We start from the raw sequence: 23,344 nt of genomic DNA on the forward strand, positions 1-23,344 counted from the left end.
TCTTAATACTATTTGATCAGGCAGCAATACATGCAACTATTAAAAAAAAATCCGATGGACTCAAAATTTCAAGGTAATAAACTTTGATCAACTTTTGAGTTGGGTAATCTAATCAAATCGTTTTTAATGTTGCTTTTTAGAAGTTGTCTTTTCCACATTTCAGAGCAGTGTTTGTTGTTTTATGTTTTAGTACTCAGTAGTTAGTTTCATGTTTTTCTTTGTATTCCTTTGTGTGTCTTTCGTCATGTTATTGTGTTTGTTGACTCGATCCCTTATGTTGACCAATCAGCTCCCTCCAACCCTTTGTGTCTTATCCAGGTGTTCCTTGTTGTCTCGTCAATTTGTTTGTATTTAGTTTCCTGGTTCCTTTCAACCCTTATCTGTTCAATTTTCTATTGTGTTTAGTTGATTTTGTATTTGAGATCCACTATAGTATCCATCAGTATTTATGTATTTTGTTTGGTAGTGTGCTTTGAAATTAAATTGTTGATTGTGATTGATGTGTTTTGGTTCAATAAAGGACTTCATATTTTGGGTTCAGATCTCGGCTTGTTACACAGGCCGCGCATGTGTTTTTCCTGTGGGGGCCTTAGATTTTGTCAACACATGAATTGTACATCAATTAAAAGATTTCTCGCAGGTGTGAATGGTTGCTTGTATGTGCCACGGTGACGAGTCCATGCTTTTCCTTGTCCCTCACCCAAAGTCAGCTGCTCCAGCTTATCCGGGACACCAGTGAGGACAAGTAGGGTAGAAAATGGATGGAAGGATGGGGAAAAATATTTCCAGAACGTGGAGTCAATCAATGGATATTACAGTGAATTAGGTTTACATACAAGTCTGTAGTCTGCAGCTTTATAAATATATCTAAGAAAGCACTTAATACTTTTTGTAAGTACTTGTTTATGTTAAAGACTTCCCTAAATAAGCTCTCCCAAATGTACAGTACAATATTCTGGATTTTCACATGCGTTAATGACATTCTCTTGGTAATTCTTTTTTTTTTAATATATCCCCCCCCCCCCCCCCAATTGAGAAATTGGATGTAAAAGTGGCCAAAGTCACAGTTACACTGAGCAGCTACCTGGCTTCAAAGGCCTTGAGCACTGAGACTGGACCAAGATGAAAGAGTGACTCTCACACATAAACACACACATAGCAGAGAGAGAGATGGGAGATAGAGGCCTTGTCCGACAGCTGAGATATAGCACAAAGGCCCTGGGGAGTTTCAGGGGAATTCCACTGAGGGAATTGGACATGTCTGATTTACACTAACACTTTGGCTAAACTTGCGATAAAAGTTCACAAAAGAAACATTGCTGGATGTGTCTTTATCCATCTTGCCCTCCATCGATCGCTCTTTGCTGCTTTGTTACTTTCTCTGCAAAACTTGCAAAGATCACATTACTATTGTGAAGCTGAGCCTCAAAAATTTATGGCGCTATAGGAAATGAAAAAATAAGTTCCGTACAAGCAAGGACAGAGTGGGAGAGGAGAGGAAGAAACACAAGGGGAGTAAAAGAGTTGAGAGACGCTGAAAGAAAACATGTTCATTTTTTATCAGCCCTTTTCACCCAATGGGGAGTCAAGGAATGCAATGAAGAATCTGGCCAGAGATAAAGAGAGGCAAGTGGTTGGTACTGTACTGTACTATGTATTCATGTGTGATAATGTATCCGACAATATTTTCAGGAAAAAAAATTCAGGACAGCCACAGAGAGAATACACTCACCGGACACTTTATTAGGTACACCAAAACAGTTCATTGAGATCCATTTGGAGCTGCATCAATACAATACACATAATGCTGTTTTTGTCAACACTGTCAAGTTTTTTTTCATGATTAATCTTGCAATGATACAACGGCATCAGCCTAACACCATGTATTTTTTTTAAATTTTTATTGTAGCACTTTAAAGGGGCAAAATATTACGAAGAGCTACACCAATATAGCGCTTATCTGAATGTCAGTAAAAATGTGTTATCGTAGGAAAGATGGAATGTTTGTTTCAGCAAGTGTACCTAATGTAGTGTCCAGTTTGGGTAAATTAGATGCGGAAAAAATAAGTTTGTTGTCCTGTAGACAGAGTTGAAAAGTTTGACAGAGATGTTCAGCAGTTTGTGTTTGTGCACATTAGTTATGCGTGCGAAGACAAGTTACCGACACAGATTTCATTATTCGCTAATAGAATGACTTAAACCTGAATAAATAAGGACACCAGAGACAAACTGCCCTGGTGTTTACAAGCCAATAGAAAACATTTACATAGAGAGATCATCCTTCTGAGTATAATATTTCACTGGTATTGGCTTTTTACAGCTTAATTGTTATTACATGTCAGGGAAGAAACAAAAATAGTTCCAGGATACATTCAAAGCCACCCCCCCCCCAACCCCAAAAAGTCACATGTCTCCCTCATGGAAAGCTCAGTTCCCATGCAGAATTATTTACATCTTGACCAAGTCATGGTCACAGAGCCAGTGTGACACAACCGACATTTGAGAACATGCACTGTGTAAAACAAAAGCCAAGTCCATTAATATTTACACCCCTACACACAACAGGCAATGTATTGTTGCCCTAAGAGAGTTGAATTGAAAAAAATACTAAATGTTTACATCACAAAAATGACTGCACACCTAACTACAATTTTTGTTTACATTGTGCGACCCAGAAGAAACATTAAAATAGTCTGCTGAGTCAGATGCAAATTCATGACATTTCGGCTGTTTGCCTTTGATACACATCTTTGATGACCTTTTTTTTTTACAGCATTGGAAAAGGTAAACGCATATATCTCTCTCCCTTAAACGTGTTCCAGTGAATCAATCCTTAAAATGAAAATAAATAAGTCGTTTAACAGGAGATATTTACAACAGCGTGACACGAACTGACACTAAACTGAGGGGCATACAATTTATTATTCTATCTGATCCTGACCTTTGACATCACGTGTGAAGAGGGTGTGTATATATATTAGTGGCGTTGTTTCAAAACACTTTGGGGAGACTTAACCATCACCTTCTAGTTACTACAGAGTATTTTTTGTGTGAGCATTTTATTGCGCAAAAAGGTGCATCTTAAAAAAATATTCACTGCTCCATTTCGACTTATATGAGTATGAACTGATCTACTTATTGAGTTGTTCCACTATTAATCAATTGGATTAGCACTGAGCCAGCAAAAAAAAGTTGCCAAAATGTGAGATGACAAAGATGAGTTACCCCATTTTGGTAACTATCGCACTGGACTCTTCAGGTGATGGAAATCTCCTAGCTCAGGTTTAAATTATTTCCATGAGGTGCAACTTTTTCCACAATCATTAAATCACATTTAATGCTCTCGGGGAATACTTGGGTGAAAGTGTGCTTTTATGGCTCACACGTTTTTTTCCTGATTAATTTCTACGAATGAGTCATGTTTATGTTCAGACAGGACTGAGAGCTAATAATTTGAACCTTCACCATAGAGCAGTCGGATTATTGAACGCCCAAAAGGAATGAATTTCACAAGAGAACCCCTTTGTGAGAGGGAAATCCTAAAATGTCCTTGGGAAACCTCAGTATCTCCGGCATTGATTTTGATGAATAAAAGTATAAAAAAATCATCCCAAAGCTCCCGTTTTGCGACAGTGGGTGAACACAGACTCAGATGGCCAGTTGGAGCTTGGTGAGGTTCCTCTGGTGCATGTTGTGGTGCCGCACCAATTCATCACTGCGGGCAAACTTTTTCTGACAGTTTGGCCAACGGCAGTTGAACGGCTTCTCACCTGAAGTGGCAGTGGGAGACGTGTACATGGAAATAAAGGGGAGGGTTAGGAAATAAAAGAATTATTATTACAACATTTTTGCCTTTTTTTTTATCAATGTTGTAGGCATGCATTATCTTCAAATAATATTTTATTGCATAGTGAAAACATGAATATGATGAGGTATAAAAGAAAAAATAAAAGTTTACGCACTTGTTTTACCTGTATGAGTCCGGGTGTGTGTCTTAAGGTGGTCAGACCGAGAGAACTTTCTCTGACACGTCTCGCATTGGAAGGGTTTAACACCTAAACACATGTACAATTTGCATGCACACGGTTGGGAGGTTCACACACACACAAAAGAAATATTCATCGCACACACACACACACACACACACACACACACACACACAGAGGGAGAAAGAAAAATAAAGTAGAGCAGAGACTTGCAGGAAAGCCAATCCAAAGCTTTTTTGCAACGTCATTAAATAGCAGGGGTGTCCACACTTTTCCAACAATCAGAAAAGTCCAAGGATGCAGTGGCTACTTTGACATTACGCATCTTTAGTTTATTGACCATGTGTGTGCAAAGGCATATATATATATATATATGTATATATATATATTATATATATATATATATATATTAATTATATTATATATTACTTATTTTGCACCTTCTACCGTTCTGTCATCTCTAACTAACAATAAAATTAATATGCTCGTCTAAGATGAACAGCACAAAGAAGTGGACTCGCTGGTTAAAAACAAACTAACTGAACCAGAACATTTATTGCTCTCCTATATAATATGAATATAAATTTTGTGACTCAGTGCTTGACCATTTTTCTAAACGTGTTAAAACATTTGACTTAGATTTCAGTCACAGTAATGAGAGCCTCACATTTAAAATTCAGATCGTCTTCTTCAGTGATTTCTTTTTCCCCGCATTTATGGAACATTACTAACTTGGTATTGTTTTATTTCTGAATTCTTAAACCATTAACAGTGATTCTTATAGCACAATTTCCAAAACTATTAATATGTAAAACACTCTTAGATTAGGCAAAATTAAAAGCGCGGACACTGCTTTAGGTTCAACCTCCAAATGATCATTTTAACACACTCCTTGCAAAACTATAAACATTCCTGGCTATTATTAACTCTATTCTGCCAACTGATGGGCCACACTGTCACAGGAGAAAACAGTTTCAGAAAATGATTTCACTTTGCAATCCGCCTGAGCAGTGGAAAAAAGCCTGAGGTACACTAATTAGAATGGAGGGAGTGAGAAGAGTGAAAATTAGACGAGGCCGAGGAACAGGACGTGGGGGTGAAGAAGCAAGAGGGAGAGGAGGTGGACAAGAAGGCGAAGGAGGAAGGAAAGTAAGAGTTAGAATTACAAATGACATCAGAGCTAATAGTGGATCATGTCATCAACCATGGAATGACCTAGAGCACAGGTGCACTTTATGTGGCCTATGAAGCCAAATCATGGGCGTCGACTTCATATTACTTGCAACTATTATTCATTTTTAACAACACTGTGATATAACATGTGAAGTATTTTGTTTTGGTTACCAGTACCTCTTTAAAATTGAACATTGAAAAAAAATTGCTAAACATATATTTACTGACTTCTGATTTCAAAACTATTTATCCATAAATTTGTTGCGTAAATGTGATAATATAATGTGTTCATATATTTATATGGGGTCACAGCTACATCACTCAGTGAATTATTTTTTTTGCAGTCTGTTTTTGGACATGGAACAAAAGTATGACCTCAACCTGACATAACCTATCTTGTGCACAAAGTTTTCATTCTTCCCATCAGTGTGTATTTGGCGCATTGTACGCTTTTATGATTGGTATGATAAAAAAGTCATATATGTATGATATAAAAACATTTTTTATGACTGTTACTATGATGTTATGCCAATTTGGTGAAAAGCTTTTCCTATTTGTTAGAAGAGTTTTGAAAAAATGTACAAACTCACAAAAAAAAGTGCTTTTATGCCTCTCCCTCGAGTGATTGCTGCTGCCTATGTTATGACAGGTCTACCCAGTTTCAAAAACAAGGAGGTTGAAGGAAGATACGCAAGCTTAGGACTGGCCATATAAAATGCCACTTTGGACATGCGTGATCTTCAGAGACCACTTACAAAAAACTGCAATTTACACATAATGGCAGTCACGCAAACAGGCAGGCTGGAGCAAATGGAGAGAGCAAAGAGAAGGAACAAGTAAACTAATAAAGTCGGGCAATAATCAAACCTGTGTGCCTCCTCTGGTGTCTTTTGAGCTGGTCAGAGCGAGAGAAGCCCCGACCACATTCTGCAACGTCACAGTGGTAAGGTTTCTCCCCTGGACAGACAAAGAGATGGTACTGAATGAGGGGATCTCAGAAACTGCTACTAAAAATATTGCAAGTAAACTTTGGTATCAGGAGATGATTAAAAAAAAATCTTTTGATCTTTGTTATTTTAATAGTAGTATTAGTATTTTAATTTGGAATTTTAAAATACATATAAACGAATTAGAGTGTGTCCAGCATCCTGGAACAGATTGTGCTCAACCTTCAACTGCAAGTCAATAATTAGATAAGAACGCAAAAAGTATCTATAAGAAAGCAAATAGTATCGTCCACAAGTGATAATTAAAGGATTGAATATACGGTTAGATTCAATTTTTGATGACAAATGTGTTTTAGGAATATAAAACCAACCCAAAACAGAATACGTATAAAGATGGGGTCTGTAATATAAATTACGATCAGTTACCATGTAAATTCATAGTTTTCAGATTGCGCTTACAAATTTTCAAATTTGAGTATTTTTTTAAACCTTAAACAAATAATAATAAAGTTGCAATGAAAAATAAACACAAAACATGGTTAGCACTTGCTCTAATAAAGTGTGTGTGTGTAGGGGGGGGGGGGGGAGTGAAGGTCTGATAAAACTGACTGAAAAAGGCATAAACAGTTCTTGCATGTGCTAACTTTCAAAGCCCTCAAATTCACCTGTGTGTTTGCGACCGTGCATCTGCAGATGAGAAAGCTTAAAGTAGCGCTTGTTGCAACCTGGGTGTGGACACATGAATGGACGCTTCTCGCTGCTCTCTGATCGAACTATTCCTGGAGCAATGCTGGGCACCCGCCTTACATCCTGCACAGACACACACGCACACACACACACGTGCACACACATGCACATGAACAAAACAAATGAAATGCCTCATACCTGTCAAATGTCGACAATATGATTCATATCATTGGTAAGACTAATCATGTAATTTAATCAGCCTTGCACTCTTGGGATCATTAAAATAAAATGGTCATATTCTTTCTTTATTTTCATTAGATAATAATTAGCTGTAAGGTGACCCCGATTTGACTGCAGCCCAGCGGGAGCTGTTAGTCACGCATTTTAAACAGACGCCTCTCCCAGAGCGCCCCATTAGAACCCTGCTGCTCTCTTCAAATCTCCCGTGGAGGAAATCCACAGGAAATGACACGAAGAACGCAATAGTAGTTGAACAAAAAAAAAATCACAAATTTTTGCTTTTCTGGAGAATAAAGCAAGGCCTTGTCATTATACAGAACCATATGGTTTTCTTCTAGAAAATCTAGTTTAGCTCAGCCCCTTATCAGAGGTTCAAGCAGGCCTTGTCAGTCCAGTTTCTAAACCATGCTAGTAAAGCTCCTGATTCTGATGAGGGTTGATAATCAGTCATCACTATAACAAGGCTGCACATAACATGATGGAACAGAATTCCTTCCAAAATCTGGCGATGAACAAGAATGTGACGAAACGTGGGAACGTCCAACATTCCAGACAGCAGAACCTCAGCCATCGTTTTGGTAGAAAGACTTGTTGAGAAATAAGAGTGAAATAAAAAGTCCTACCTCGGTGTCAAGGGAATTCTATCAAATGTTTTATTCGATTTAAATGTTCATGATCATCAAGGAATGGGAATCATTCGGAACAGTACTAAGAAGGCAAAAACAAAACACCCTTTTGTGATTCTTCACAAGATCCATGAAACGTGGGGTACAAAACAAGTCAGTGCAAGAATCAGACTACGACAGAGTTGGACAGGAACCAGTCAAACCAGTAGAACCGTCACACTGTTTGCACCATCTTCACAAGATTTTATCTGATGAAAGTCTATTTTTCACTTTCAGGATGGCAGAACCAGATGATGTAGTCACTCCAAACAAAAAAAGGCCTGCTCAGCTCCCTGAACTAGTTTTATTTCCAGACGTAACCAATTCAACTTGGTAAAAAAAAAAAAAAATAATAAAGGCTCCTAAGCCAGGCAAGAAAGCCCAATGACAAGGAAACATTCTTTTTGCTGTGGTCACCAGACAGATACAGTCCTAACCTGCAACTCGGATGGGCGACGACCAGATCAACATTCTTGACGTTCCTGCAACTACTTTGTCTGTGCTGTGCATGATAAAGATGATGTCCAATTTTGTCATGGCAAATTCACTAACTCGACCTGTTAAAGTGGCAATTGCGACTTTCACAAAGTCCAGAGAGGAAGTCAGCGGTCTTGGTCAAGCAGCAAATATATGAATCAAGAAAGAATGGGGTGGAAGGTGACGGAATCCCAGGATATTTTTCACCATAGTAAATCCAAAAGATTAAGACACCAGATCACGACTTACGGTTAACGCCGCTTCTAAAGTAGGACTCTTCGGGTGATGATCTTTCGTAGACTTAACATTCATATTCACCTTCACTGAGGGAAGAAATTCCCCTTGATCCTCAAACTCAATAGGAAGAGATGACAAACTTAATCCTGTTACGCAAAGTGCAATTGTCGTGCATTTGGCGCAGCAAAGAGCTGACCTAAATCAGATGGATCGTTCATATTGAGATTGTATGGCAGCAGTTTTTATAAAACACAGTCTCCCAACATTCTGATACAGTCCGCTACTCAACTGCACAAAGACAGTGATGAAAGTTGTAGTCTAAACCGGGTGGAATTCTTGAGAGAAGAAATGACGGCAACAACCTTGAGTCTAAACAGCGGATTGGCAAATATCTCAAAGCATAGTTTCGAGCTCATCACAAAGTCAAAAATATAAACATCATAAAGCACAGTTATGCGTGATGTTCATCACAAGCATCACAAGGTCAACAGTTAAGCAGGAGCACATAATCTGTGCACTGTACGTGTATATTTTCCAACTAAATTCCCACGTCTTACGCTATCCTGATTTGATAGTTTTCGTATACTTAGACTTTGTTCTCACTGAGCATTCACATGTGACATTTAGTGCAATGAAAAGATGCAATGCTGAGTCAGATATACAGTACCTGTATTCCCCTGAAGACGCCATGTGTGTGTATGCGGTACTGCGTGCTGCAGCTGTACACCATGGGCGCGCTGGGGTCACTGTCGTAGCCTCCCGTATGACTGACAACACAAAGAGAAGCGATAAGACTTGAGTTGGGACAAAATCACTTTTTGGGGAAAAAAAAAACGACTACCGTATACTTTCAAATATTGCACAGAGATGACAAAACAATTATGTAACATAATGTACTCACAATGAGTACTTCACACATTTGATTTCTTAGGAGCGTACAAATGGTCTTTTCAAGTTGTTTCTATGTTCCATTGTGTTGACTTCTCAGCAGTTGAATGGCTTATCACCAAAGCACGTCACACGTGAAAGAGTAGACACTTTCATTATGAGACACATCTGCAAGAGTAACCTTCAAGGTCTTCTTGTGATAACATCCACTGAGAGAGCTCTTGCCTTTGAAATGTGTCTATTTCTATCTCTCAAGCAAGAAGATGAACAGTGAATGTCAACAGCATAACAATTAATTATCCACTGTGATCAGATCTTTTTCTAAATGTCTTGATTCCCAGTCATGCTTGTGAGAACAGCTGTGATCGTTGAATGTTCCCTCTAATCAACCAAAAATATTACAAACAACACTCCGTGTATGATGTATTGCAGTCCAACACTACTGCAAACACGCATATTGCAAATAAAATGCCATGATGAGCACTGTCTTTGTAAAAATGGAACCTTGGATGTATCTCTTGAGCAGCCTTGTGTCAACCATCTGAACCAATTCCATCCCAAATCAATGATAATTCTGTAATCCGTTACAGCAGGTAGATTCATCACACAACAGCCTGCTGTTTGCGTTCACACGTTCCCAAAATGACATGCAGCTTGCGTGTGTTTGTGTGACCTAAACTAAAAGTGTGCTCAACTCCCCGATGCTTCCTCTTCCTCCTTCGCCCCATCCAGTTTCTCTTTATCTCATTCTCCTCCATCGACTCCCACCTCTTCCTCCCTCTCATCTCTTCCTCTCACTCCCTCATGCCTCGCTGTATCCCCTATTGATAGAACAGAACAAATGAAAAGCCCGATACGGGACATTTTAATAAACCTTTCATCGCTATATGAAACGGACACACCGATACACTGAAAGTAGACCACCGTAAAAGAACCAATTACTTATTTATACTAACCCATCATGCTCATACACAACTTTATAAATGACATGCACACCCCCACGCTTGTTCATCTGCTATGATGAAGGCCTGCTGACGACGGCATTTGGAGGTCATCATGACTCTAGAACAGTACAGTGTGGGTGCACCTTTGAACTGTATTTTGTTATATATATTTTTTCTTTTTTTTTTTTTTTTTTACAAATGTTGTTTCTACTTGCTGAGTTGGGCTTCAATTTAACCATGAAAGGAGAGGGTGGATGCAGAAGCCTTTCAAAAACTGGACATCAGGATTCTTATCTAGCAAATTAAAGTTTTAGTTTGTCTGTCAGTTTACTTAATGATATTAGCTGTATTTTTAATAATCATTATCTTTTAGTGGCACCCAATCACCATTGCAGGATGGGGGATGGGGTCAGACATAGATGCATGATCTAAGGTGCAAGGCGGTCTTTAATTCCCTCGTCACATGTGCAGCCGACGGCATCATCCGCAAGGGAGGAGCTTGCAGTTTAACTGCCAATATCATGCATTGACCCCAGTGAGTCCATCTTTTCCCACAAGGTCAAGAACGGCGGTCTCAGTTGTACTTTGCCAGCCTGCCTGGATTTGGGTGCAAATGAAAGATGTCGCTAGGATTGACAGAGAAAAGACTTTCCATCACAAAGGTGCAAACGCCCCGTCCCGCCCAATTCAACCAGTGCAAGGTCTAAAAAATACTAAACAAAAGGAAACTCAAACCTTGTTTAAAGTTAGACTCTGCTCTGCACTATACTTATGCTCGACATGAAAGTAGAGTCCTGAGTGTGAAATTAATGCGACTCAGCTCCAAGGTACACACAGTAATATTGTAATAAATAATTTATACATTGTATTACTGTGATGAAGAATGTTACAGAGGTGCAATCCATGAAGTTAACTCACCTTCCACAATCCCCTCACTTGACTTCCCTGCCTTCGCCGGCTAAATCAGGACGCATAGCCAACACCTTAACTGGATTTTTCAAATATTAGCGACCTTACCCACATAACCCTGTGAGGATGAAATTTAAAGGGTGATCTTACCCACTCGTCATGTGTCATGTACTCAAGATGACCAACACAAACAGTGGTGCTTGTAGACTGCCAGATAAATAAAAATAAGAAGAAACAGTTGCAAAAGATGCAAGGATGCAGGATGGCCGAGTGGTCTAAGGCGCCGCGTTCAGGACCCAGTCTCCCCAGGAGGCCAGGGTTCGAATCTCGAATTTCCCCATTGTGGGACTAATAAAGGCAATATTATTATTATTATTATTATTACTAACCATTAGCTGGTAACTAGCTTGCGATTGCAAACGTTTCCCTCTGTCTCTATCCTTGTCATTTTTATTCTGGTGATTGACTTGGGAGCCCCAACATATGCAAGCAATTCCAACTGCAGCATTTGAGTCAGATAACAGCACAATCTTAAGGCCACGTCCTCATTGGCTATCAATCCGTTTTCACGCCACAGTGACAAAGTCCTTGCCTCAGCCAATTATTTTCTATTATCGTGTGCGTTGAAGAGGTTTGATAGATAGTTACAATTGTGAGGTTTTCTGAGCCGAAATTGAAAAAAAAAAAGACGTGACCCAGAGGATAAATTAGTTTGCTGCTCTACTCACCTGCTGAATCGTTGAAGCTGACCAGCAAATCAGAGTAGTTGGAAGCAAAAAAGACAAGTGCAGTTCGGTGGCAAAATACAGGACATGCTACAAAAATGAGGTCAACAGACATTGGCGTCCAAATTAGAATGAAAATCATTGTGGTACCCAGTGGATGATTCACAATTGTTTTAAAGTGCTCCAGACAAAAGCATTTTGCTTTTTTGCTATTTTACACGAAACAACATGATGTAATTGTTATCAAGTAAATCAACACTCATTGTGAGACAGCTTTAAAAAATAGAACTCAATTCACAGATTCCCTGCAGGGTGACAGTCCATATGCCACAGTACATTATCTTGGATGCTTGCTTGTTTTTCACACTCCAGGCTGTGTTTTTGTAAGTGGAAGCCAAGATCGGGCCGCAGTCGGACACTGCCGTTGAGCTACGCAAAGAGGAGTTATTCAAAGGAAGACGGATTTGGCAGTGGCCCAGAAGTATATGCGGCGGGATGAGGGCGGGCTCACTGCATGAGAAACTTGCATCCCAAAAATGAGTGAAGTTAACCATGGCAAATAATATAAACTAAGCCGTGGGTTACTTTGACAAATGCATGTCATAGATATGTTGCTCTGGTGCTGGGAATTGTTTTAAAATTATGTCCAAAATACGTAATGTCGACTGCACAAGCCTGGATCGTTGCTTCAGCCTTCATTAAACAAAAGTCACAAATAGGGTCAACAGATAACAAGATTTTCAGATTCCCAAAATCGGTTTAATTCGATTCACAAGCACCCAATTATATTTGAATTACGAATCACTTTTCACAGATTTGATTTAGTTAAGGTTTTCACTCTGTGCCAATTGTAATTTCATATAGAAGAAGCAATGCTGCAAATAGTAGAGTAAAAATGTGAATATTAATCATGTGCGTTTTATTGAACATGACCTGATCAAAATAATAGTTTTAATAAGTTTTCATTATTAATTAGATTCCAACCTCAGGGCAGGTTATGTAAATAAATGAGCAAAAACACATTGTACTCTCATGGCATTCACATTCTTGTGACTGTCTCGCAAAGATTCAGTTCATTGTTGTCCTTCTGTTTTTTAAAAAAACAAAAACCTCCGGACTTCTGCCGTCAAACTTTTGCCAAATTGCTTTGAAACTTTGCATGGTGTTGAGGTCTCATTTTGGGATAAGATATCGCATGACGCGAGGTGTCAAATTAAATTATGGAAAAAAGTCGATATATTGTTTTTTGAATAAAGATCGGCTCATGAAAAGGAAAATCAATTAGATACGATTTGGCGATTTTTTCATTTCAAAATGCACATTTCATAGTAAGTACAAGTTCTTATATAAAAAAAAACAAAAATGATGCAACACAAATATGAATATGTGTGATATTAGATAATGAATATCTGTCAATCCATTTTCCTCACTATATGTACTTGCAATTGAGTTGAAGCCTATCTCAGCTGACTTTGGGCGAGACGTTGGGTACACCATGACAGCCAATTGCAACAAAATATATTGACAAGAAACTATCCACACTCATATTGAGTCCAAATATGAGTCTTCCCTTACATGCAAGCCCCACAAAGGAAGGATTCAAACTCCCATCCTTCAAACTGTTAGCCAGATGTGCTAACCACTCAGCCACCCTACCACATATGCAAAAACATCGACATGTGCACTTTACCTTCCTGCAGACACCATTTCACTGGATAACATCACATAGTTTTCCCCTCTTGTTTCTGCACTGCGCTATAGATTCTATTTCCCAAAAATGCACCCAATTGGCTGCTGCTTCGTAAAGAGCGATGGATGAGATCCTACCTCTTCAAAGTGGATGCCAGTGTATTGACAGGGTTCCAAATCCCACACTCCAACTGAGAGGTCATTTGAAATAAATTTTCACCACTGTGGAGGACAGACAAGATATAGAAAAAATTCAATCTGTCAATTGCCAGGACTGGAGGAGAGTGAGTGACGCTTTGAGCAGCTTCGTGTTGTCCCAGAAGGAAGCACTCTGGTGACAAATGGCACATACACAGACAGTCGCACTGAGTCACAGTTAAAAGTTAAAGATGATAATCATGTAATCACTCCTCAAGACATTTGAATACACCAACAATATAAACGTGACAAAGCCAAGAGGAATTGAGTGACCTTCAGTGTTCACATTTCTGTACACTGACTCGTGCTGGAATTTCACATGACCCATACACACCACCTGCAGCATGCAAACAATCTGGATAGACGAGTAGAAGCGATACCAAAAGACTGAATAATCAAAATTAATAAAACAGCATGCCCTTTTGATAGCACAAAGCTTGATGTGTAAGCTAAATCATATTAGCCTTTAACCTCGTTCTTGCTGTTCAATGGAATGCAACCCAAAAGCAAGCTGACGTTGTTTACTGAGCTCAAAGTTAACGAAATCTTACAGTACACTACCAAAAAAAAAAAAATTACAAAAAGGTTATGTCCTGATTTTTTTCTTGATTTACTCCCAATATAATATATTTAGTGTGAAACTTGGGTCTTTTTAGTTGAAAAAAAAAAAACAAGGACACTGTTGTATGAATGGCAACAGATTAATTGCAACTTCTGCCATCTTGTGGATGAATATTTAATTTCGCTTACTTTTACTGTACGTCACTGGCATAAATGGTTGAACAAAATATTGGTGGTAAATAAAATCAAAATGCTCCCATCATTTAAAAGGAATCACTTCCCACAGCAGACTCAGTGATCTTTCACAGCACAATAATATAACACTGTACCGTTCCTGGGAATTACAGCATTATACAATAACTGGATGCAATAACTAGTATCCGGTGCCCATGCTAGTCATAAAAAAAAAAAAAAAAATCATATATAAATGCAAAGCTTTCGAGAAGATGATTTTTTTTTTCTTTTAGCACTTGGTCGCTGAGTATGGACTGCACAAAAGTCGTGTGGAAAAAGCAGTGCACCAACGCATGGGGCTCTGTCTCAGAATAAATGATATTAACAACACTTATTATTTACAGCCTCATATTAAATGACACTAATACAACATTAGCAGGTGTTATTTCACATGGAAGGAGTGGGACAATTTGACAAGATGCTGATTAAACAGTACACAGTCCAACTAGTACCAGGCTATGAGATTTGACAAGCACTTCAACTCATGTGTGTGCGTGCGTGTGTCTATGAAAGAGGAACCGGGGTGAACATGAACTACTTGGAGGTCTGTTGGTCGTCTTTGTCATAAACATAAACCATATCTTGTCAGCAAACACACGCACATCCCACTGTGGCAGTCACAGAGGCTCTGCTGCTGTTAGATTGAAGGAAAACACGGTCATGGTATGTGAAGGATTTTTAATGAGAAAATTCAGAAATCAGTGCGAGAGGACCAACACTTGCCTCTACGAACAAACGTACTCTCAGAGAAGTGCACGGGTGACAGTGTGAATTCCTGAGACCTTAGATAAATGACACAGCTTATTGGTTTTGGAGCCAGAAAAAAAAAGAAGATTTTAAATGCGCTATAGTCTGGAACTACTGAATAAAATATGCCTCACGGGTAAAGTCTAGCAAGTGTGTTCAGGCGAAATAAAGACAAAGCCAAGTGTCTTTCCCAACCTCACTCCTGTTCCCTTCTTTTATAAATTTAGTACACTTTGGTTGCTGGGTGCTAACTGCTAACCAGCGGTCCAAGCTTCCTAGTTCATGAAAGTGGCCTCAAATCAGCAAAAGCAGCAGAATTGACAGTTTACTCAAGTAAATATCGGTTCCGAGCTTTGTGAAAAATTGTAATTGAATAACAAGATTAATCGCGATCGATTACGTAAATGTTAACAATTAATTAGTTAAAATTTTAATCACTTGGCAGCACTTATATATATATATATATATATATATATATATATATATATATATATATATATATATAGATCTTAAAATCGTTTGGGGGTTATCGTTATATTTTTTAGCAATTAGATTCCCGCTATTACATTTTACATGTTGCTATATTGTTGTAATCTTTCCAAGTCCTTCAGACGCAGGAATGTAGCCAACAGACAATTGAAACAATGTTTTTTTTTCAAATAACTTTTTATATTCAGAGGATGTGCACTATTATATTGCAGTGTTTGGAGTTGAACATTTTAAAGGATCCACTGATAGTGTGGTGGTACATTCACCTGGCGTTGTTAAATTCAGGTTAAGTGGGTTCACTTCTCACTCAATGATGTCCTAAAAGTGAGTGTGAATTATTGCTTTTCTCAATGTGTACCCTGCACTGACTGGCAACAAGTTTCGGGCACTCGAATCCTGAACTGGAGAAGTGATTTAGCGTATGGATGGATGTTGTAATGGAGGAAAAACAGTTGAAGTTTTTCGTCATCAGGCACCATGGCTATTAAGTATCAAGTCATTTTGACGGGATTTGGGACAGGGTGTGTGAGTGTGTGTGTCTGTGTGGGGGTGTGCGTGGGTGTGTATGCATGGGTGAGGTTGGGTTGCTTATTGAAGGCCTACGTTTTTTTTTTTGTTTTTTATTTTCGAATACAACTCCAAATTCCTAAACATCTGTAAGAAGTTTAAATCCAGACATCAGAAGACTTTTCGAACTAATCTATCATATGTCTTGGCTTGCACACACAAGCGACAGGAAAGGAAATTGAACAACACCGAGAGGAAAGCTGCAATGGCACAGAGACCTGTCCTGAAGGTGAACATCCTGTTCAAACTGCATCCTGCCACCATTCACTGACTTACCGCCTCCTTGTATGAAACAATAGTTACAAAGCATTCCCCTTTTAATTGCTGCTGACTCGTAAAAATAGATTTTGAATGTTAGGTAAGCTTCATGATGCTGAATGTGATCAATGTGTATACAAGGAGGCTGGACAAGTGTATGCGTGAGTGTATTACCTGTTGTAAGGGTTCCTCAGCAGCAGAGCCTGACTGCCTGCACAGCTGTCTGAAGGGGTGTGACATCCATACATAGAAGGGGGCACAGGATACTGCTGCTCTGCTGCACATGTACACAAGCACGCATAATGAGACACAGGCAGAAATATACTGCATGCATTTGTTTCTGTCATCCCGTTTTCAAGTATATATAATTGTTAAATTATGGATCTGTTAAGCATTTACTTTAAATGACAGTGAACCCAAAGCGTTACTTTTCCCAGTCAAGTAATCTGAATTAAAATGAATCCTCCAAATCGCATAATGTTACTAAGTCTTATTTATTTCCTTTGATAAGAAGGTGATGACCTTCCTTCAGCAAAGGCAGTTATCATTTATTGGCTCGAGATCACAGAAGTGAGAAAAATTTGAAAAGACTCAAATAAACAGCACGGTCAGTCACGCATGTATTGTGCATAAAACAAAACAGAAAAATTACCATCAATATTATTATTATTATTATTATTATTATTATTATTATTATTATTATTATTATTATTAATAATAATAATAATAATAATAATTATACATTTTTGAAGGACACTGGATGGAAGAGCATATTAGTCAGTAAAGTCACGCAACAAACAAGTTTACATTGTAGAACACATACGTATGCTGGTATTTACAGCTCGAAGTGAGGCATCGTGTGAGCCTTCAACCTCACATTCATGTCTGGGAGTACTGATGTCACGTACGTGCGATTCACATTTTAGTGCGTTAATAACGCACGCGTCCGTACTGTATCACATAAACCACAACAGAGGACTGGGAGAGATTCATGTTTTCACATTGGAAATATTCATTTGTGATCATCCCCAAATCTACAGCATACATTATAAATGTTCAGTTTTGCAATTACAATATCAATAGTCAATTAGTTTGGGTTAAAAAAAAATCAACTTTTAATTTATATTGATTTTAAAAAATATAAAAGTATCGTCTGGACAGATTATCTTTATTTTATTTTATTTTTTAAAAAACGATACTAAATTGTCTTTTTTTGTGCATTTTAATAACAACAAATATTGATGTTCATTGTTAAAAATGCACTTTCAGTTATGTAAGGAAGGTTTTTCTGACTGTAAGTTTGAAATAAAAAAAAAGCTTCTGCTGAAGTAACTAATAAGTAACTTGTAACATAACATAACATATTTACTTTCAAAATCAAGTAATCAGTAAGGTAACTAAATTATTTTTAAAAGCAAGTAATCAGTAAAGTTATTTTTTCAAGTGTGGCAACACTGTTAGCAATGCAAAAAAAAAAAAAACACACACAGAGGGAAGGCTCATAACTCCCCAAACATTTTGAATGAGAAATTAGTAAATCAAAAATGGTGTGCTGAATTGACAAAATTTCATTTCTCCGAGTGGTTGCATGAAATAATGTCATCTGGATCCAGATACATTTGATAAGTAGACTGCGACTCAACGTAGAAAATGCATTTGGATCCAGGTTTTATTTTGGGAAACTCCTTGTGATGAAATGAAATTGAGTAATCCGACACACGACTTTTCTTTCATTGTACATGCAGCCATAAAAAAAGAAAAAAAGTTTGTGCATTTGATTTCTCTATTTCTTTGGCTTTGTGTAACTTTTGTGGCAATTGTTCCTCAATAAAAGCTAGCCTCAACAAATGTATTGGGGGAAAAACATTAGATAGCAAGCAGAAAAAAAGTAAGCTAAACAAATTTGAAGTAAGTATACATCATATACATGTCAATACGCAGCTACATTTCTGTTCCTCCAGTGGTGGCATAACCTGAATTTTTATGGACGTCTTGATTACAGTATATTGAACAAGTAAAAAATGCCTATCCAATTTAATAAAGCATTTATGATAGGAACTTTTTGACCCAGGAAGGGATTATTTTTTTCTTTCCATTGGGGAATTTGATTCAAAATGCACCCAAATAATGGGAAAAGTTGCATTACGGACTGCATTCAACCACGGATCTTGCCGAGTCAATGGAACGTAGTATTATGTATCAAGTTCCACCTCTTCGAGGCCTTTTCAATTCATCTCCTTTTTTTTCATTTTTTTTAACCTCCAATTTTTTTTCTGTGTCTGCTACCCATCTCGTGAACTGCTCCCTCGACAATTGCTCTCCTAGCTCCAAAAGTGCTGCTTATTTCTGCTGCAAAAATGCCGCGAAATTTATTGGAACGATTAGACTACACAGACATCAAACTATTTTCACTTATCACCAATAACATACGGCAAAGATTTTTAATGGGACGGGTGGGTGGATGAAAGAGTAGATGAGAAGAGAAGCCGAGGGAGTTTGTGAGTCAGGATGTGGCTGATTTATTCTCCTGACAGGCCAAGTCATTGCGGAGACGTCACACGACGTCCCCACGGTGAGGTCAGCGGTCGTACAGATGCACTTGTGCACCCGCTCGCTAGACATAAATACAAATTCATCTCAATCTGATTTACACTCCTGAGGCTGTGACGCATTGATTCTGTGTGACATCGTTACATCTTATCAAATCAAACATACCGATGGCGTTCTGATGACTTAAAGTGTCTTCATGCTTGAAGGAGTGGTTGGAGAACTGCGAGCTGGCGTGAGATGGAGTGTGACTGTAATTGCTGGCACCATCAAATGCAACTGCGCTGTAACCTGCAACACACAAACACAAAATTCAAGTTGACTGGACACGCGGATAATAAGTCCGTCTGAGTTCCGCGACAAATGAGGTCATTTCCAGACACAACTGTACATGTTATGTTATGCAATATTTGTGAATATTCTAAACACGGTATTAAATCACCATTAATGTTAAACCTTGTGTTTCAACCGAAATTAGTTACACCTCAAAATAATATTATTTGTATTGCCAGCATTGTTTTGTTTTCAGTAAATTTCAGTTTTCTGGAATAAAATAAACACACACACTAAATCGGTCTCTGACACTCAGATGTGATTCATGACATGACCGACTAAATGGCAGAACTCATTCCCATAAATCACTCTTGTACACACACACACACACACACGCACGCTCACACGGTCAGTTAAGTTTAAATGCAACACATTGCAGTGCAACGCAGCTTGGTAAATTGAGCGGAAATGAAAAAACAAAAATAATGACATCTTTTCATTTTCTACTCGCTTCTATGTTGCGCGGTGTGTGTGTGTTTTTTTCCCCCATGCAGAATTCAATGATTGTGTATAATTACTCCCAAAATGTGACGACCAAAACCTTGAATGACACCTATTTTGTCCAGCCGGAGCTAGGCACTTTCATGGGTGCCTCTTGACAAGGGTGCGGGTAGGATGTTTTTGCGCTGGTCCCTGAGTGACCCTGCGCCCCTATCAGCTCTACTGTCTCAACTGAGCCCTGCTGTTAGTTTGTTTGCGTGTGCTCGTCCAGCCACAGGAGGGACCAGATAAAACAGGTTAGAGGTCAGCTCAGTGCTTTGATTATAATGTTATTCCTAAATTATCTGCTTGATAAGCATGTTATTACTAATTAATCTACTGGGCATGGATAAACAGATCCATCATCCCGCATGAAGTATGTGATCCTCATTGCTGACATTTTACAAGTAGTCTCTTGTAACACAATTTGAAAATCATAAAATTAAATCCAGTTGATTTAGTGTCGAATAAGGCAAAAAGAAAATTCAAGTCAATAATTTTAATCAATCAAAACATTTATATTGTTGTAATAAGCCACAAAAAGTGTCAAATAATAGGCATTTTGCTTAAATGGAAACCTTTCTTTAAAACAAGCTTTCCGTGCTTGTACAGAAGAATCACATTGAAAACAACATGTTGACTTTTTTTCATTAAGAGTATTTTAATTGCTTGCATTTATCTCATAAAATATATTTTATTGTTGGTAGAAACGTAGCAAATTAGAAATCTCAAGTTGTTAATCACTGCATTTTGGTTTAGAAATCTCAAGTTGTTAATCACTGCATTTTGGTTTATACTCTGGAAAATATCTGTGTAGCGAGAATTCATTCTTAAAGTAAATGCAAGGTTTCTTGTCATCTTTTGAACTTCAAAATTACAATTTTGGATCGTCTGCATTCAAGGCACAGTCAGTTGATAGGATACATCAGAAGCAACATTATTTTTAGCGCATAATAAAACTCTGGACTAAATGCGGTTGTATTTTTAAATATTAAAAGACAAGGAGTCTCCCATGAAGCTTGTGGGGGTTAGCGGCTTGGATAATGGATGGATATGGAATAAGAAATCGAAAATTATTCTTCTTGAAGAAGAAATCTTGCGAGAAAATGTACATTCCTGAAGGGTAAAGAAGTTTGGGGCCAAAATAATGTCAAAAACATATTTAGATGCAGTTGTTCAATGTTTGTTTAATTCTTGGTGCTGACCTTTAATAACTTTTTAATATCAATGAAATCTCTACATTAATAAGTACACATATTCAGCCGGAATTACAAAATAACGCTCAGTGTTTATTGACATTATCAGAGACATACTTATTTAAAAAATGTTTCTATAACGGTACTAATTTCTATTAAATTATATTCTTACATGCTGTATCTTAATAAAGTCACACATAAAAGTAACTTTTCAGCATGATGGAGTGCGGCTTGCCACCAATGTTAAAGAGCACTAGAACTATATTATTCAATCAATACTACGGACAAATAAATGAAAGCTAAGCATTAACACAACTTTTACTGATATGATTGTGCAGGTAGGTGTGTACCTAATATTGTGCTTTTACTTACATGCATTCGTCCCACATAAAAAGAAATAAAAGCCCGTTTCTTCAATTCAATCATGCAATGTGGTAATCTTACATACTGTATGCTCCTGTACTGTAAATGTTTTTTTTCTTTTAACTTGTGCTGCTTTATTGCGAATGAAGTCCGACGATCGCAATGTGGCTGTCAAAAGCTATATCTACAGATGTGTTCATTTTATCGTATTTCTTTGGAATCTTGTTTATTATATGTCTCTAAAGTCGGTGACGCATTGGGAGATTGGGATTGGAGGCCCTGAAGGCAACATCTAGACATAGGTCATAGGTCACTCAGATGTGATGTTCAGAGAATGAACTACACATGTAGACAATTTATGTGGATAACACACACGCACACACCGTACAGCGCATATACCTGTCTGGTTGCGGGCGGCAGGCTGTGCATCCATGCAGTTGGTCAGGTATGGTGGGTTGGTAAACATCCGGCTGGGGGGTTGGTGATGATGCGGGGCGCCGACTGAAGGTGGCTGGCTGGAGGGGGCCGGCGCAGGAGGGGGCGCCCCGAAGGCAGTCCCGTACCGACAGGCCCCCGTGCCCGTGAACTGTCCCGAGAAGTGGACGGTGAAGGCGCTGAGGCCGCAGTGAGGATCCGACTCCAGGTGGTGGGGGTCGCCCGTACCGCCCCAGCTGGGCTCCTGCTTGATAAAGGAGTGCGGCCCAAGAGATGTGTGAGGGGCTCCCAGAGACGAGTAAGGGGAGGTGGCAGTGTGGAAGTCCAGAACGGGAGCCCACTGAGGAGCCGTGCTGACTGGTAGGGCCGGGCAGCTTGGACCTGGCCCGGCAGGGACTGGCGGGAGCAGCGAGTTCAGGTCACGTACATCTGAACCCATTGTGCTCCAGGACCAAAAGCAAAACACACACGCACACACACACACTCACACAAAAAGATGGAAGTTGCCTCCTTATCAATTGAAACGCCTCACTGACCTCTTGCCCCCAAAGATTCACCTTGTTGCTAAAAAGTCTTGCCAAACGACTGGCTCAGTTGATGCCCATGAGTTTTTTGAAAATAGCACACACTCTGCAGAAACTCCACAAATTCATGGTGATGCAGCTGTCAACTTTACTATGTTAAAAAGAAAAATGCAAGAGAGCAACCGGCTGTGGTCTTCGCTTTGGTGTGGAGGAGTGTTTGGTCCATTCAAGGAGCACGGAGGTTGTCTTCAGTTAAAGTGATCTCTGTGGATGGAGGAAGAGGAGTGGACCAGTGAGTAGGAGTAGCCCTCTTTACCCCCTATGCTCTCCATCTACGTGTAGGCGGAGTCAAGAGGTGACACTATATTTACACACCGATGTATTTTCATTTATAGTCATTCATTTCATACATACAATCATAAAAAAGCAACATAGTGAGTTGGTTATATTTATCGTAAAAAAGAAATCACATCTACATTACATCAGCAGCCGGAGAACCACAAAATACATCCAATTAGATTTTGAAGCAGTCGACCAAAAATGTTTCGTACAATTCAGAATATAGTTTATAATATATTGACTTATGTAATAAAACATGACATTCTAATTTGCATCTATTCATTTATTTGCGAACTTCCCCGTTGTGGGACAAATAAAGGTTATTGCATGTAATCTTGTTTTTATATTTTGTTCAATTATTATTTGAATCATGTTAATTAAGAGGGAAGGGGCCTCTCAAAAATGAATGTCACCATGATCGAGTAATAAAATGAAATTACATTTTACTTGGGGGGGGAAAACCGGGATGAGGTTCATATTTTCATGGTTCTGACTGTCAATATATT

The 23,344-nt window shown here is 38.6% G+C and overlaps 1 protein-coding gene across 5 annotated transcripts; it reads right to left on the bottom strand.

Annotated features, from left to right (window-relative positions):
• Positions 1-1,718: 1,718 nt before the first annotated feature.
• On the bottom strand, positions 1,719-22,450 carry wt1a (WT1 transcription factor a). 5 transcript variants are annotated; one of them, XM_088298762.1, is made up of 9 exons: positions 21,940-22,450; positions 19,337-19,459; positions 16,796-16,898; positions 13,706-13,789; positions 9,080-9,179; positions 6,772-6,916; positions 6,027-6,116; positions 3,972-4,055; positions 1,719-3,770 (listed from the first exon to the last, which is right to left on the bottom strand). In XM_088298762.1, the coding sequence occupies exons 1-9, from the start codon at positions 22,412-22,414 to the stop codon at positions 3,649-3,651; spliced, it is 1,326 nt and encodes a 441-aa protein (XP_088154888.1). In that variant the 5' UTR covers positions 22,415-22,450; the 3' UTR covers positions 1,719-3,648. The 5 variants fall into 5 exon arrangements, with proteins under 5 accessions (XP_088154888.1, XP_088154887.1, XP_088154890.1 ...); XM_088298761.1 differs by having other exon boundaries at positions 3,963-4,055; XM_088298764.1 differs by lacking the exon at positions 13,706-13,789.
• Between the last annotated feature and the right edge of the window lie 894 nt (positions 22,451-23,344).

This window comes from Idiotropiscis lumnitzeri, chromosome 6, assembly GCF_059441095.1.
Source record: "Idiotropiscis lumnitzeri isolate Australia: NSW breed Sydney's pygmy pipehorse chromosome 6, RoL_Ilum_1.0, whole genome shotgun sequence".
Taxonomy (NCBI): domain Eukaryota; kingdom Metazoa; phylum Chordata; class Actinopteri; order Syngnathiformes; family Syngnathidae; genus Idiotropiscis; species Idiotropiscis lumnitzeri.

Coding starts and splice junctions, on each gene's coding strand:
- wt1a (XM_088298761.1), bottom strand. CDS start 22,414: ATGGGTTCAGATGTACGTGACCTGAACTCGCTGCTCCCGCCAGTCCCT. Junction 19,460..21,939: donor TGCCGCCCGCAACCAGACAG/GTATATGCGCTG, acceptor TGTGTGTTGCAG/GTTACAGCGCAGTTGCATTT. Junction 3,771..3,962: donor GACTCATACAGGTAAAACAA/GTGCGTAAACTT, acceptor CTGCCACTTCAG/GTGAGAAGCCGTTCAACTGC.